The sequence below is a fragment of the Taurulus bubalis genome (genome assembly GCF_910589615.1).
Source record: "Taurulus bubalis genome assembly, chromosome: 2".
In the NCBI taxonomy this organism is placed as follows: domain Eukaryota; kingdom Metazoa; phylum Chordata; class Actinopteri; order Perciformes; family Cottidae; genus Taurulus; species Taurulus bubalis.
Genome location: NC_136590.1, coordinates 47,146,805 through 47,163,607, shown reverse-complemented (window position 1 = coordinate 47,163,607; position 16,803 = coordinate 47,146,805). Strand labels below are relative to the sequence as shown.

Genomic DNA, 16,803 nt, shown 5'->3' with positions numbered 1-16,803 from the left:
GAGATGTGAGTTCATGAAGACATGTGAGGACATGCGAGGACATGAGGACATGTGAGGACATAAGGACATGTGAGTTCATGAGGACATGTGAGGACATGTGAGTTCATGTGAGTTCATATGAGGACATGTGAGGACATGTGAGGACATGAGGACATGTGAGGACATGTGAGGACATGAAGACATGTGAGGACATGATGACATGTGAGGACATGTGAGTTCATGAGGACATGTGAGGACATGTGAGTTCATGAGGACATGTGAGTTCATGAGGACATGTGAGGACATGTGAGTTCATGAGGACATGTGAGGACATGTGAGTTCATGTGAGTTCATGTGAGGACACGTGAGTTCATGTGAGTTCATGTGAGTTCATGTGAGGACATGAGGACATATGAGGACATGTGAGGACATGTGAGGACATGAGGACATGTGAGGACATGTGAGGACATGAAGACATGTGAGGACATGATGACATGAGGACATGTGAGGACATGTGAGGACATGAGGACATGTGAGGACATGATGACATGTGAGGACATGTGAGGACATGTGAGTTCATGAGGACATGTGAGGACATGAGGACATGTGAGGACATGTGAGTTCAGGTGAGTTCAGGTGAATCTCTGCTGTTTGCTGCTGGTCAACACTGACAGTGGATTACGCAACATGTCCACATGGATCTGTTTCATCACCTCTTCTGGTGACATCATCATCATCATCATCACCTGGCTGGACTTTCCTGTGTGTTGAAAGAGGAGCATGGAACCTATAAAACCAGAGAAGAAGAAGCTGCTGTGATTTACCCGACTTCTCAAGATGAGGCGCGTCGTCCTTCTTCTGGGTGAGAAACTGGATCAGCTGACGATAACGAACCAGAAGCTTCGATCCGCTTCTTCTTTAACGATCCTTACACTTTACTATCCGGCCTGAACATTGGTCTCTCTCTCTCTCTCTCTCTCTCTCTCTCTCTCTCTCTCTCTCTCTATATATATATATATATATATATATATATACATATATATATATATATATATATATATATATATATATATATATACCATTATATACTACTATATACTATTACATATACTGTTAAATATACCATTATATACTATTAAATATAGTATAGAATACTATTTAATATACTATTATACTACTATAATGCTATTATATAGTATTAAATTGAGAAAAAACATGTATTCAGTTGTATCAGCATTGTGGGGACTCACTGCCTGTGTGTGTGTGTGTGTGTCTGTGTGTGTCTCTGTGTGTGTGTGTGTGTGTGTGTGTGTGTGTGTGTGTGTGTGTGTCTGTGCGTGTGCATGTGTGTGTGTGTGTGTGTGTGTGTGTGTGCAGCTTTGTTGTGTGTGTGTGACGGTGTAAAGTTCGGTCAGCTCTGCAGTGGAAACTCTGCCAACACCAGGAGGACGTCTGACAGCTGGGGACAGGGACACCATGGAGCCAGCCGGTAACACAACAACTACACTACGGCACTACACTGCTATTCAGGTGCATTGTGGGAAACGTAGGCTCCGGTGTTTGACTGGCGGTTGGTCCCACTAAAGAGTAGGCGTCGTACAATCGAAAGCCCTTTAAGCGTATAGTTTGAGTTGTGTTTAGAGGCTGTACATGGGCATTATGTACTATTGCAGCCCTGCTTTCCATGTTTAATGTGATACCTAACATGTTTTCATTTAGTTGTTTTTTCTTGATTTGTACCTTGTGACCTGATACAAAAGGGCTCAACAGGTCCGGACCCCTGAAAAGAGACGTGTTTGTGGGTCTGTTAGCATATGTTAGCATCTGTTAGCATCTGGGCGTCTGCTGTGTTGCAGGGGCAGCCGGCGCCACGAGGGTCTGGACATCAACTGCAGCGACGGAGCGACCGTCTACGCTCCGTTTGATGTGACCCTCAACGGAAAGGTCACCGTGTACACCGACGCCAGCAAGGCGGCCATCAACAACGGCATCAACCTGAGGGGAGGAGGTCAGTCCATCACGCGGGCCTTAGAGTAGACCTGAGGTTCTGTACGGGCCTTAGAGTAGACCTGAGGTTCTGTACGGGCCTTAGAGTAGACCTGTGGTTCTGTACGGGCCTTAGAGTAGACCTGAGGTTCTGTACGGGCCTTAGAGTAGACCTGTGGTTCTGTACGGGCCTTAGAGTAGACCTGAGGTTCTGTACGGGCCTTAGAGTAGACCTGTGGTTCTGTACGGGCCTTAGAGTAGACCTGAGGTTCTGTACGGGCCTTAGAGTAGACCTGTGGTTCTGTACGGGCCTTAGAGTAGACCTGAGGTTCTGTACGGGCCTTAGAGTAGACCTGTGGTTCTACAAGGACCTTAGAGTAGACCTGTGGTTCTACAAGGACCTTAGAGTAGACCTGAGGTTCTATAAGGACCTTAGAGTAGACCTGTGGTTCTACAAGGACCTTAGAGTAGACCTGAGGTTCTACAAGGACCTTAGAGTAGACCTGAGGTTCTATAAGGACCTTAGAGTAGACCTGTGGTTCTACAAGGACCTTAGAGTAGACCTGAGGTTCTATAAGGACCTTAGAGTAGACCTGTGGTTCTGTACGGGCCTTAGAGTAGACCTGTGGTTCTACAAGGACCTTAGAGTAGATCTGTGGTTCTATAAGGACCTTAGAGTAGACCTGAGGTTCTATAATGACCTTAGAGTAGACCTGTGGTTCTACAAGGACCTTAGAGTAGACCTGAGGTTCTATAAGGACCTTAGAGTAGACCTGTGGTTCTGTACGGGCCTTAGAGTAGACCTGTGGTTCTACAAGGACCTTAGAGTAGACCTGAGGTTCTATAAGGACCTTAGAGTAGACCTGTGGTTCTACAAGGACCTTAGAGTAGACCTGTGGTTCTACAAGGACCTTAGAGTAGACCTGAGGTTCTATAAGGACCTTAGAGTAGACCTGTGGTTCTACAAGGACCTTAGAGTAGACCTGAGGTTCTACAAGGACCTTAGAGTAGACCTGAGGTTCTATAAGGACCTTAGAGTAGACCTGTGGTTCTACAAGGACCTTAGAGTAGACCTGAGGTTCTATAAGGACCTTAGAGTAGACCTGTGGTTCTGTACGGGCCTTAGAGTAGACCTGTGGTTCTACAAGGACCTTAGAGTAGATCTGTGGTTCTATAAGGACCTTAGAGTAGACCTGAGGTTCTATAAGGACCTTAGAGTAGACCTGTGGTTCTACAAGGACCTTAGAGTAGACCTGAGGTTCTATAAGGACCTTAGAGTAGACCTGTGGTTCTGTACGGGCCTTAGAGTAGACCTGTGGTTCTACAAGGACCTTAGAGTAGACCTGTGGTTCTGTACGGGCCTTTTTTCCCTCAATAGTCAGAATCACTTGGTGGTATTAGTACCTTTACTATAACAGAGTATTGATACACTGTGGTATTAGTACCTTTACTATAACAGAGTATTGATACACTGTGGTATTAGTACCTTTACTAACAGTGTTTTTTGCTGCAGGTCTGTGTTTCAAGCTGTTCTACGTTCTGCCGGACCGATACTCTGGGTCGGTGAGGAAGGGCCAGAGGATCGGCGTCATGATGCCGATGCAGACGGTTTACCGAGGAATCACCTCACACGTCCACGTCCAGATGTGTGACAAGAGCGACCCCACGCCGTATTTCTGATTAACTCTTCAAGGACCGCCGTGACTTCCTGTTTGTCGACACTGAAGCTCTTATTATTGGCTGTTGGTCTGAAAGCACTCTGCCGTTATGAATCAATACAATTCAAAAGAGCAGTTTTGTTGTTTCTTCATCACTAACTATGAAAAACACCAACACACTTGTTTAAATGAATCAGGCGCATGCAATGTATTTCATGAAGTAAAATTGTTGTTTGAAATCAATAAAACATGTTTAATTCATTAACAATCACAGAAGAACAAGAGAAAATGTTAATATTTCACTATGAACAATCGCTCATGAATCGATCGTCTCTTTTTCTTTGTGGTAAAAAACATACACTTAGAAAACAACGTATTCAGATCTATCTGCGTCTATCTGATCTGACACAGTGATGACTTCCCCACTTTGTAAACTAGTAAATGTCAGGATTAAAGTTATTTTTAATTAATGCTTTTATAAACTAATACAATTTAAAGAATGGGTTTGTTGCATTTCTTTTATAATCAGAAACAACACAAAAATACTTTTGTGTAACGTTTCAGATCATCTTCTGTCAACACACACTCTACCTGCCCCTCCCCCAGACTGGACTCATAGAGAAGTATAGATCTAAATCATTTTCAGGCAATCCTATTTCTTCTCATTTGGAACTTTTCTACTGTAACTAGGCTGTAACTATTTACCAGAAATTAAAGTCAAGTCAAGTATCGTTTTCTGAGAGGAAAATGAAATTCATCCAACATTTCTGTTTTTGTCTGTTTTGAGGAAGAAGGCAACATCGTACGACTGAATGAGGTCGTAGAAACAACCTGAAGTAGAAGAACATCTACCGTAGAAAAGCGTGTAACCCCACAATAAGAGAGGAACTATATTTTAATAGTTTATGATTAGAGTAGAAACAATGTTGCCACAAGTAGAAATATTGTTACTACAGTAGAAACATCTTCATCATCATCTAATCATCGTTCACCTCACCGGCTCGGGGAACGGGAAAAGTAGTAGTAGTAAAAGTAGAAATGTAAAAACATCATGCATGAATTTGGTCATAAGGTGCACATTTATTAAATTAAATGTTATAAACATGAATATGATTCATGCTCAGTGTCACCAAAGTAATATATAGAGATTATGTCGGGGGATTTATTCATTTTACAGTTTTTCTCAGTTGCTAAAACACTAAAACCCATTGGCTGAACAAAGTTATCAGTTGCCTGAACTCATTTAGCTAATTGTGCAGTCTGTTGTCAATACCATAAACTATTTCACATGATGGTAAAACACAATTTGCAGATCTCACTTAGACTTTTCAACAAAACTCTAAACACATTCTCAGTCTCAAAACACATTCTGCTCTCTAATGCACATGTCATCCATACTGGTAAACACAAGTGGCAAAAATCAAATACAAACAGAGAACATATGTCATTGATTAAACACAATCACTCAAAATTGATTTCACTTGTATCAAATGATGTGACACAACCAATATAAGCTAGTTTAGAGAGATCTGGCCTGACCCAGCCCAAAGACAAGAAGAAGCACATTGATGACATGTTGACTCCTTTGATTTTTGTCCCGTTCACTGTAGTATTGTATACTGTAGTATTGTTTACTGTAGTATTGTATACTGTAGTATTGTTTACTGTAGTATTGTATACTGTAGTCGGCCTACAGTGCATTGCAGGCTGTATAATGTACCATAAACACATTGTATGGCCTTGAACATCGTGCTTTATATTTGTTACAGTAACAGTACTGACTGCTCAATAGATTTTGACTGGTTGCAGGTTCATATCAACAAAGAACAAGAATTACAGTATCACACAGACAAAGGACACGTTTGTGAGATGCAGGGTACAGTGCTATAAAAATAAGGGTACAAGGAGGAGGAGAAACAAAAGAAATTGCAAAGAGCAAAGCACAGTAGTAATTTATGATACATTTTGAGCTACTGTAATAGAACATGTTTTCGTTCATATGACATTTGTTTTGAGATTAAAAATCTACTTCTCCCTGAGCACTATATGTTTTGAACAATGTATTTTCTATTTATTGATGTAATGTTTACTGACTGCCAATATACACTGATAGTGTATATTAATTTGATCACTTTGTTTATGATTTGAGAGCAGTGTTTGATTTTGAGCACAGGTAAATCTGTTTTGAGGCGAAAGTTTCATTTTGCAAGCGGATTCAGAGGTTTTGTAAATAGTGCTTGAAGATGAGGTTTTGTGTTTACAGTTTTGAGAAAATGGGCGACCGTTTCAAGAAATGTGTCTTAGCAATCGAGAAAAACTGTAAGATTTGTAAATTTGTAACGAAGGAAGTGAATTGATATCAGATAATGTGAAGACTATGAAACTATGAATGTGAAGACAAAACTATTAATGTAAAGACAAAACATATATGTGAAGACAAAACTATAAATGTGAAGACTATGAAACTATGAATGTGAAGACAAAACTATAAATGTGAAAACAAAACTAGCCATGTGAAGAAAAAACTATCCATGTAAAGACAAAACTATGAATGTGAAGACAAAACTATGAATGTGAAGACAAAACTATGAATGTGAAGACAAAACTATGAATGTGAAGACAAAACTATCCATGTGAAGACAAAATTATAAATGTGAAGACAATTCACATTTATAGTTTTGAATGTGAAGACAAAATTATGAATGTGAAGACAAAACTATGAATGTGAAGACAAAACTATAAATGTAACGACAAAACTATAAATGTGAAGACAAAACTATGAATATGAAGCCAAAACTATGAATGTGAAGACTATGACACTATGAATGTGAAGACAAAACTATAAATGTGAAGACAAAACTATCCATGTGAAGACAACACTATAAATGTGAAGACAAAACTATGAATGTGAAGACGAAACGAGAATTGTGGAGACTATGAAACTATGAATTTGAAGACAAAACTATGAATGTGAAGACAAAACTATGAATGTGAAGACAAAACTATGAATGTGAAGACTATGAAACTATGAATGTGAAGACTATGAAACTATGAATGTGAAGACAAAACTATGAATGTGAAGACTATGAAACTATGAATGTGAAGACAAAACTATGAATGTGAAGACTATGAAACTATGAATGTGAAGACTATGAAACTATGAATGTGAAGACAAAACTATAAATGTGAAGACAAAACTATAAATGTAAAGACAAAACTATGAATGTGAAGACAAAACTATGAATGTGAAGACTATGAAACTATGAATGTGAAGACTATGAAACTATGAATGTGAAGACAAAACTATAAATGTGAAGACAAAACTATAAATGTAAAGACAAAACTATAAATGTAAAGACAAAACTATAAATGTGAAGACAAAACTATGAATGTGAAGATACAACTATAAATGTAAAGACAAAACTATAAATGTGAAGACAAAACTATAAATGTAAAGACAAAACTATGAATGTGAAGACAAAACTATGAATGTGAAGACAAAACTATAAATGTGAAGACAAAACTATGAATGTGAAGACAAAACTATAAATGTAAAGACAAAACTATGAATGTGAAGACAAAACTATAAATGTAAAGACAAAACTATAAATGTGAAGACAAAACTATGAATGTGAAGACAAAACTATAAATGTGAAGACAAAACTATGAATGTGAAGACAAAACTATAAATGTAAAGACAAAACTATGAATGTGAAGACAAAACTATAAATGTAAAGACAAAACTATAAATGTGAAAACAATTCACATTTATAGTTTTGAATGTGAAGACAAAACTATGAATGTGAAGACTATGACACTATGAATGTGAAGACAAAACTATAAATGTGAAGACAAAACTATGCATGTGAAGACAAAACTATAAATGTGAAGACAAAACTATGAATGTGAAGACAAAACTATAAATGTGAAGACTATGACACTATGAATGTGAATACAAAACTATAAATGTGAAGTGTTAATGCGTGCTAATTATTGGATGCCTGGTGTAGCCTCCAGAAGAACTCAGTTCAACAACTTCTCTCGTTCTCTATATTTATTTACTAAATGATCACAAGCAAAGTACTCAGCGCTGCAATTGCAAGAGCAGTGAGTGGTACAGCAACACGCAGGTTGGGTCAAGAACCACTGCCCCCCAAACAGAAGTGGGGCCTTTCATACACAGGTTATCGTCACAGGTTCGTCTCGCCTCGTCCTCACATCTGATTGGCTCTATCCTGTCAAGAGGAGGAGAATCCCGTGTTCTCATCTTTTCTCACAAGACTGGACCGTGCAACGACCCGTCTGCTTCACTAATGTCAACATACTGATAAACAGTTGTGAGTGTTGAAGTGCGCAGGCGTGTGACTGACTTCCCTTGAGAACTGGACCTTTCATAGACACAACCAACTCCAGCTGCATAGCTGTGTTATACTGACCTCGCTGACCTGAACTTTAATAGGCATGAAGAGTAATGGAAAATATCTGCAGAATATAAGGATTTATATTATCAATCCCCCTTTTTACATAATTTATTATGTAAACTAAACAATAATATAAAGCTCCAACCATGGACTATATCAGTTCATAACTATGTGTGTTAATTATTTAACAGACTGGAAATCTCTAACAGAAGACAAAACAATCCATGTGAAGACAATTCACATTCATAGTTTTGAATGTGAATTGAAGAAAGCAGCTGACTTCTCCGGGGCTTGTCTAGTGCCACACAGTGGATACTTTCAGCAGCAGCAGTTGCATCATGCAGGTTACCACCGTGCGGTCGTGTCTCAGGTTTGAGTGCCAACAATGTTGTGTAATCCAAAAACTTTCAAGGACATTTAATTCCACCTGTTGAGTCGTGTGAAACAACAGCTGCTAGTAATTTATTCATCTGTGGACGATAAGTAAGAAACATTGGAGACATCAGAAACATCGGAGCCATCGGCGCCATCGGAGCCCTCAGAGACATCAGAGATATCGTATCCCTCACTCACCAGACTCACAACATTTTCATCAGATCAGCAGGAATCTGACCATGATGGTGAGTTTGTACCTTTATATTTCTGACGGCTTGTCCATCAGTAGTTTTAGTACGTTTACAGATTCAGTGAGAGGATTTATAATATTGATATCAAATTCTCTATTTTCTCCTTTCTGCATGTAGCACTGCACTTTATTTGTTGCTGAAGCACCCCTAAAATGATTTAAAATAGTTTTTTTTTTTTTATCTTGGTAATGTCATTAAATTAAACTATTCTTTCTCACATGAGCAAGTTATTTATAACTCCAACATGCTACATATGTGCGTGCGTTCTGGTTTGTATGCGTTTCCCCTTCAAATTACAATCCAATAGCCTCTCATACTTAACCTTAGGGCACTAGGACCTTGGGGAGGCTGCTGCGCTGGCTTTCTCACTCTGCCAAGTAACGTTTATCTCAAAGTAACTATACCAAGGAGTTTATCTCATATAAACTATACCAAGGAGTTTATCTCATATAAACTATACCAAGGAGTTTATCTCATATAAACTATACCAAGGAGTTTATCTCATATAAACTATACCAAGGAGTTTATCTCATATAAACTATACCAAGGAGTTTATCTCATATAAACTATACCAAGGAGTTTATCTCATAGTAAACTATACCAAGGAGTTTATCTCATAGTAAACTATACCAAGGAGTTTATCTCATAGTAAACTACACCAATGAGTTTATCTCATATAAACTATACCAAGGAGTTTATCTCATATAAACTACACCAAGGAGTTTATCTCATAGTAAACTACACCAAGGAGTTTATCTCATAGTAAACTACACCAAGGAGTTTATCTCATAGTAAACTATACCAAGGAGTTTATCTCATAGTAAACTACACCAAGGAGTTTATCTCATAGTAAACTACACCAAGGAGTTTATCTCATAGTAAACTACACCAAGGAGTTTATCTCATAGTAAACTATACCAAGGAGTTTATCTCACAGTAAACTATACCAAGGAGTTTATCTCATATAAACTACACCAAGGAGTTTATCTCACAGTAAACTACACCAAGGAGTTTATCTCATAGTAAATGATACACGGGGTGAATGTAAGTACAGGTAGTTACAGAATGTGGTTATCAGTAGTTGTTAATGGTTGTTACCTGCTTACATTTAGGTTTACTTGAGGCGAATGAAAGGGAATACTGTAGTGGGCTATGTTAACACTAAGCTAGCTATGTTTGTGTATTTTTTTTATCTGCCTCTAATGCTTCTTGGATCTAGTCCAATAGTGTTTTTCTCTGTACATTGCAATCCTAGTTTGACTTGATTATAGTGAATGCATTGGGTGTTGTCACAACCGTCACTAGACGGTAGTGCTTTTATTTTGTTGTCTTGTCACTTCCTGTTTTACTTTGAAATCATCCTCCTGTGTCATGTCTGCTGTCTTTACTTCCTCATATGTGATTACCTCTCCCTGCCCTGATGTGTCTCACCTGTGTCTCGTTCACTCCCCTCCCAGTGTGTATATATACTCGGTGCTTCACTTGTCTCGTTGCCAGTTCGTTTTTCTTCACCTGTGAGTCAAGTTACCAGCGTTTTTCCTGCCTGATATCCTGTTCTGATTCCGACGTCCCTTCGTTTCCGAGTAAGCCCGATCCCTGCCTGTACCTCTGCCGAGTTTGACTGCCTTCCTGTGAATGACCCTGGACTGTTTACGTTGGCGATTCTACTCTCCCCTGAGTGAGACAGCTGCTCTCACCACAGCGGGTCAGAGCCTTGCCGACCGGCCTCAGTCCCTCCCCAGTTACATCGGGAGAACCTTCGGCGGTCCTTCTCCAGAGACTCTATCCTGTTGCAATATTACCTTTATCAATAAAGGAATCCTTGTGAACTTTACTCTCTGCCTCGGGTCGTGCATTTGGGTTCTTTCACTAGTGCTCCGGCGTGACAGGTGTCTTCCATTTCAGCCCATCATAAAATATTTATCATTCCATAATCAAGATGTACATGAAATGTGTTTACATTTTTTTTTCATTCATGTTTTTCTTCTTCTATTGAATGGTATATTTGACACTGAACTAGTTCATCTTTATCTCAGTGATAGTGTCCAAATGAGCATGAAATATAACTTGTGGTAAAAACTACACGGACAACAAAATAGATGTAAATGTTGCTCAAAATCTTATTCCCTTCTGCTCAAAATAAAACAAATAAACAACTCAGAAGTTGACACTGTCAGGTCCATTCTCAGTCCTTTTGATTTGGGATTGACGCAGATATGAAAGAGTTTATCCTTCTTTCCTTTACAAGCAGGAAAAGTATTTCTCTCTTGTTATTTGAGAAATGTTCATATTTGTGTTGTCAAATTTCACTATGACCCTGAAATTATGTCTCCTGTGTTATCATATACTGAAAGCAAGCAAAACTACAGAGCAAAATCACACTCTTTCTGATTGAACCAATCTATGAATTGTCTGAAACAATAGATATACGCGGCCCCAAATGCCCCTCCCCCCCAAAAAAACATGCCACTTCCCTTGAATCCTAGAAACGCCCCTGTACCCGACATGATTCATTCAGCTGTGGGTTCATCTTTTCTCCTGGCAGCTTCTCTATCTCTATACTTCTACAGTGAAAGGTGAAGCCGGTCTCCCGTCCTCCTCTTATCCAGTACGTTAATCCTCATTTAGAAACACATCTATTGGACGTTTGTCCAGAGGGGTCAGAAGCCTGCGTCTGGTCTCAGAGTCTAACAGCTGTGCCTCGGGCTAGAGGAGGACTCTGGATCAATACTCGCATGGTTACGCTTAGTCTAAACCCACAGCGGGGTTCATGGCTGACGAGGTACTCCAATCAGACCTGAAGACAAGGTGTCCTCTGTTCCAGCCGGTGTCGGTGGTCCTCCTCCTGGCCCCGCTGTGGACCGGCTGCATGGCCCTCGTCCTGCCGCTGGACTGCAGCGACATCCACGATGAAGACAGCAGCCGACCCAGCGGAGTGTACACCATCTACCCCATCGGATCCACGTCTGCTGTCCAGGTACACGCCGTCCTCTCTGGGACGCAGGTCCACCTCCAGGTGACCTTCAGGGTTCAACACCAGGAGACACACGTTGTGACTGAAGCTTCTGATGCAGCAGATACGAGTCGTTGTAGTACAATAGTACAAGTACAATAGTACGAGTACAATACAGGCTGTAACACAGATGCATCAGATGTATTAATGAGTGTGTCTTTGTGTGCAGGTGTACTGTGACATGGACTCACAAGGCGGACGCTGGACGGTGAGTATTTACCTCAAGGTCTGAATCTTCTCTCCAGTTATCAACGCTGCACTGAACTGGTGCACAAACTGGGTCAGCAGAGAACCGTGAGCTCAGACTTGGTGGTCCTGACTCTCATCACTCTACAAGCCGCCCCAGTGAGTCTTGAAGGCCACGTTCAGTTGGAGCAAACAGAACCACATCGTCTGCATAGAGAGAGAGAGAGAAAGAGAGAGAGAGAATATTCCCCAAACCGAACACTCTCTCAGGACCGCCATGCTACCATGAGATCTCAGGCCTCGCTGTCATGTTGCTTGACTTGAGCACCAGTTGGTCCGTTGTCTCCAGAACAGACGAGTCCGGTGGTTGAAATGTGCTGTGAGGCGTCAGAGTTAAACTTGAACTTGAGCTGTCAGATACCTGGTGTGTTCAGCCAGTGAACACATGAGGTATGTGTTCACTTGCTGAACACATACCTCATGTGTTCAGCCAGTGAACACATGAGGTATGTGTTCACTGGCTGAATACAAACCTCATGTGTTCAGCCAGTGAACACATGAGGTTTGTGTTCACTGGCTGAACACAAACCTCATGTGTTCAGATAGTGAACACATGAGGTTTGTGTTCACTGGCTGAACCCATGTACACTGAACCCCCCAGGTGTTCCAGAGGAGGATGGACGGATCAGTGAACTTCTACCGGCCCTGGGACCAATACAAGGCCGGCTTTGGCAGCGCTGCAGGAGAGTACTGGCTCGGTGAGAAACCAAACCAACGGACGTGGCTTCCTCATGTTTCTGTGTTCATGAGTGTGTTTGTTTTCAGGTCTGGAGTCTCTCTTCCACCTGACTCTGAGGAAAAAGTACGAGCTGCTTGTGGACATGGAGGACTTCAGTGGAAACAACGCGTCCGCTCGCTACTCCTCGTTCTCCATCGACCCGGAGTCCTACGGATACGCTCTGAGTGTGTCTGGATTCAGTGATGGAGGGGCGGGTGAGTCTTTCTATAGCATCTGATGCCTTCAGGACCTGGTCTGAAGAGCGGCTGAAACACTGCTCTCTTAGTGGAGGAGGTGGGCCTCATGCTCACGACTCATTGACAAAGACCACAAAATACACCACTATTACTTGTATCATGATGTTCTGTTTACATTCTGTAGGAGACTCCCTGGCTCACCACAATGGAGCGAAGTTCTCCACCTTCGACAAAGACCAGGACAACGATGGGGGAAACTGTGCTAAACTATACCTGGGGGCGTTCTGGTACAATAGCTGTCACCATGCAAACCCTAACGGGGTTTATCGTTGGGGGGCTGACAGCACTATCTTTGCTGTTGGGGTGGAGTGGTACCATTGGAAGGGTAACGACTACTCCCTGAAGACCTTCAGCATGAAGATCCGTCCTGTGCAGTAGTTCAGCACCAACGTGCAGCAGAACATCAGCTGACGATGATCTGATGAGGTGAACGTTTTAAAATCAAATGTTTGAAACCCTGAAGTGAATCATCATCTGCTGTACGGAGACAATAAACCAGAAGCTGTCTTCACTTTGTCTCCTGTGTCTCTGTTCAACACTCTGGTGGACGATCTCTCTTTGCTAAAGGCACAGGGTCAGGGTCAGGGGTTAGGGTCGCGTTTTCAATATTCTAAATCCTCTCACTGAACCCGTTAACGTACTAAAACTACTAATGGACAAGCCGTCAGAAATATAAAGGTACAAACTCACCTTCGTGGTCAGATTCCTGCTGATCTGATGAAAATGTCGTGAGTCTGGTGGGTGAGGGCCTCGAGGGACCTGATGGCTCTGATGTGTCTCTTATTTAAATCCTAAAGAGTCATAAATAACTGAACAGCTGCTGTTTCACATTGATAAACCATTCCCTGAACATGTCATGGTGTAGACCTTCTACGTGTTCAAAAGCTCTGGAACAAGTACGAAGGTGGACCTTGAGGTGAGTCTGTCTCTAAGGTCAAGAACGAACAACCTGATAGCAGTTTGAATGAATTTATTACTCATATCATCTGTTCTAACTGAAGTTAACCGATCTAATCTGTAAGCGACCTTTGGAGTGAGAGGAGAGGACCTGCAGACGGTTTATCGGCGAGATAGCAGCTGAACTGCTCCGATGTGGACCGTCAAACAGACCTCAGATCAGACTGGCTCGGCTCAAACACGCGTCGTCTCCTGGTTTCACACTGAAGGTGAGTTCCATCGGGTTGTTTTTTACACGTTCTGATTCATTTTAACGTCTGACCTCAGGTCTGACCTCAGACCAGCTTCATGGGCCCCGTCCCGTTGCAGTCAGTGTCTGGTTTCCGTCTCCAGGAGACTCCTGAGTGTCTGTTGGGGTTCATTCAAAGAACAAGTCTACGCCGACACCCCGTGCTGGCAGCATGGCGGGCAGGAAGCCGTGCGGCGGTGTTTCTGCTCTGGAGGCGGTGCTGGCGGTCCTGTTCGTCCTCATGACGGCGGTGAGCGTGACGCTGATCACTCTGATGGCGACCTGGAACTCACAGACAGGTGAGGGGTGCAAAGAAGTTTTATTTTTTTCAGATTTAGATTTGGTTTTCATGAATATTAATTAAAAGTAAATCAAGCAACAAACTGTTAAATAGGAAAATAATCAGCAAAAGATGACATTTTGTATTAAAACCTGAACGAGTCCTTAGGAAATTGGAACCCTGCTGTCCTTTCAGGTCCAGAGCCAACCATTCCTCCCACACCGTACCTGATCGGAGTGGGCCGAGCTGACTGCACCGGGCCACCAGCTGAAATCCCTCTGGTCAGTACCAGAACACCCCCACGCCTTCAAGGCCTCCTGCCACACTACTGCTTCTGATTAAGACCATACCGTGTAGAACACCTGGGAGTCGGTATGGTCTCTAATAGAACATGTGGGGGTCTTCTGTTTAAAAGGAAAAAAAGGCATTTGTTACTGATTCTGTAGCCATTTATTAGAGACCATACCGACCCCAGGTGTTCTATTAGAGACCATACCGACCCACAGGTGTTCTATTAGAGACCATACCGACCCCCAGGTGTTCTATTAGAGACCATACCGACCCCAGGTGTTCTATTAGAGACCATACCGACCCACAGGTGTTCTATTAGAGACCATATCGACCCACAGGTGTTCTATTAGAGACCATACCGACCCCAGGTGTTCTATTAGAGACCATACCGACCCACAGGTGTTCTATTAGAGACCATATCGACCCACAGGTGTTCTATTAGAGACCATACCGACCCCAGGTGTTCTATTAGAGACCATACCGACCCACAGGTGTTCTATTAGAGACCATATCGACCCACAGGTGTTCTATTAGAGACCATACCGACCCCAGGTGTTCTATTAGAGACCATACCGACCCACAGGTGTTCTATTAGAGACCATACCGACCCACAGGTATTCTATTAGAGACCATAATGACCCCCAGGTGTTCTATTAGAGACCATAATGACCCACAGGTATTCTATTAGAGACCATAATGACCCCCAGGTATTCTATTAGAGACCATACCGACCCACAGGTATTCTATTAGAGACCATAATGACCCCCAGGTGTTCTATTAGAGACCATAATGACCCCCAGGTATTCTATTAGAGACCATAATGACCCCCAGGTGTTCTATTAGAGACCATACCGACCCCCAGGTGTTCTATTAGAGACCATAATGACCCCCAGGTGTTCTATTAGAGACCATACCGACCCACAGGTGTTCTATTAGAGACCATAATGACCCCCAGGTGTTCTATTAGAGACCATACCGACCCACAGGTGTTCTATTAGAGACCATAATGACCCCCAGGTGTTCTATTAGAGACCATACCGACCCCCAGGTGTTCTATTAGAGACCATACCGACCCCCAGGTGTTCTATTAGAGACCATACCGACCCACAGGTGTTCTATTAGAGACCATAATGACCCCCAGGTGTTCTATTAGAGACGATAAGGACCATACTGGTCTACCCGAGTCCTGTTCCATACTGGTCTACCTGCATCAAATGATGGTGTGTGTGTGTGTGTGTGTGTGTGTGTGTAGATGGGTTATGCGAACCCTCAGCAGACGGCTGCAGGCATACACACTCGCCTGTACAGCCGAGCCTTCATCATCGATGACGGGAGGCGGAGAGTCGTGTTCGTCACCGCAGACGTGGGAATGATATCACAGAGGCTTCGGCTGGAGGTGAGCACGCACAAATACACAAATACACAAATACACAAAGTACACATCCAGAGAGGAAGTAGTATTTAGATCCTGAAGTAGAAGTTATATACCACAGTAAAAAATACTCCATTCCAGGCAACAGGGCAGAATAAAACAAACAGTAACTACAGAATTATAAACAGCAACATCACTTTAAAAGAGTTTTATATTACTACATAGATTATTATTATTATTATTAATAATAATAATGCGTCACTGAGTCTGTTTCTGTTTGCATCCACACAACTTTTAAACCTCACGAACAAGGGAATGTCCAGTGTTTCCACTCAGGTCTTTAAAGTGAAAAGATACTACTACTACTACTACTACTACTACTACTACTCTACTACTACTACTACTACTACTACTACTACTCTACTACTACTACTACTACTACTACTCTACTACTACTACTACTACTACTCTACTACTACTACTACTACTACTACTCTACTACTACTACTACTACTACTACTACTACTACTACTCTACTACTACTACTCTACTACTACTACTACTACTACTACTACTCTACTACTACTACTACTACTACTCTACTACTACTACTACTACTACTCTACTACTACTACTACTACTACTACTACTACTCTACTACTACTACTACTACTCTACTACTACTACTACTACTACTCTACTACTACTACTCTACTACTACTACTACTCTACTACTACTACTACTACTACTACTACTCTACTACTACTAC

The 16,803-nt window shown here is 41.7% G+C and overlaps 3 protein-coding genes across 3 annotated transcripts in view; all 3 read left to right on the top strand.

Moving 5' to 3' along the window:
• Positions 1-816: 816 nt before the first annotated feature.
• Positions 817-4,065, top strand: LOC306753298 (leukocyte cell-derived chemotaxin-2-like; the record flags this gene model as incomplete). Its single annotated transcript, XM_079237169.1, has 4 exons — positions 817-841; positions 1,357-1,468; positions 1,836-1,987; positions 3,479-4,065. The coding sequence occupies 4 exons, from the start codon at positions 817-819 to the stop codon at positions 3,643-3,645; spliced, it is 456 nt and encodes a 151-aa protein (XP_079093295.1). The 3' UTR covers positions 3,646-4,065.
• A 7,375-nt stretch (positions 4,066-11,440) lies between these two features.
• Positions 11,441-13,294, top strand: LOC306754067 (microfibril-associated glycoprotein 4-like; the record flags this gene model as incomplete). Its single annotated transcript, XM_079237976.1, has 5 exons — positions 11,441-11,647; positions 11,853-11,891; positions 12,531-12,627; positions 12,695-12,862; positions 13,029-13,294. 5 exons carry the CDS (start codon positions 11,441-11,443, stop codon positions 13,280-13,282), a joined length of 765 nt encoding a protein of 254 aa, XP_079094102.1. The 3' UTR covers positions 13,283-13,294.
• A 968-nt stretch (positions 13,295-14,262) lies between these two features.
• The window catches only part of asah2 (N-acylsphingosine amidohydrolase 2), a gene marked incomplete at both ends in the record, with an annotated part of 15,725 nt that continues 13,184 nt past the window's right edge, over positions 14,263-16,803 (top strand). The window contains 3 exons of the mRNA XM_079237973.1: positions 14,263-14,389; positions 14,566-14,651; positions 15,914-16,057. Of these exons, the coding sequence (XP_079094099.1) occupies positions 14,263-14,389; positions 14,566-14,651; positions 15,914-16,057 (357 nt within the window). The remainder of the gene's footprint in view (positions 14,390-14,565; positions 14,652-15,913; positions 16,058-16,803) is intronic.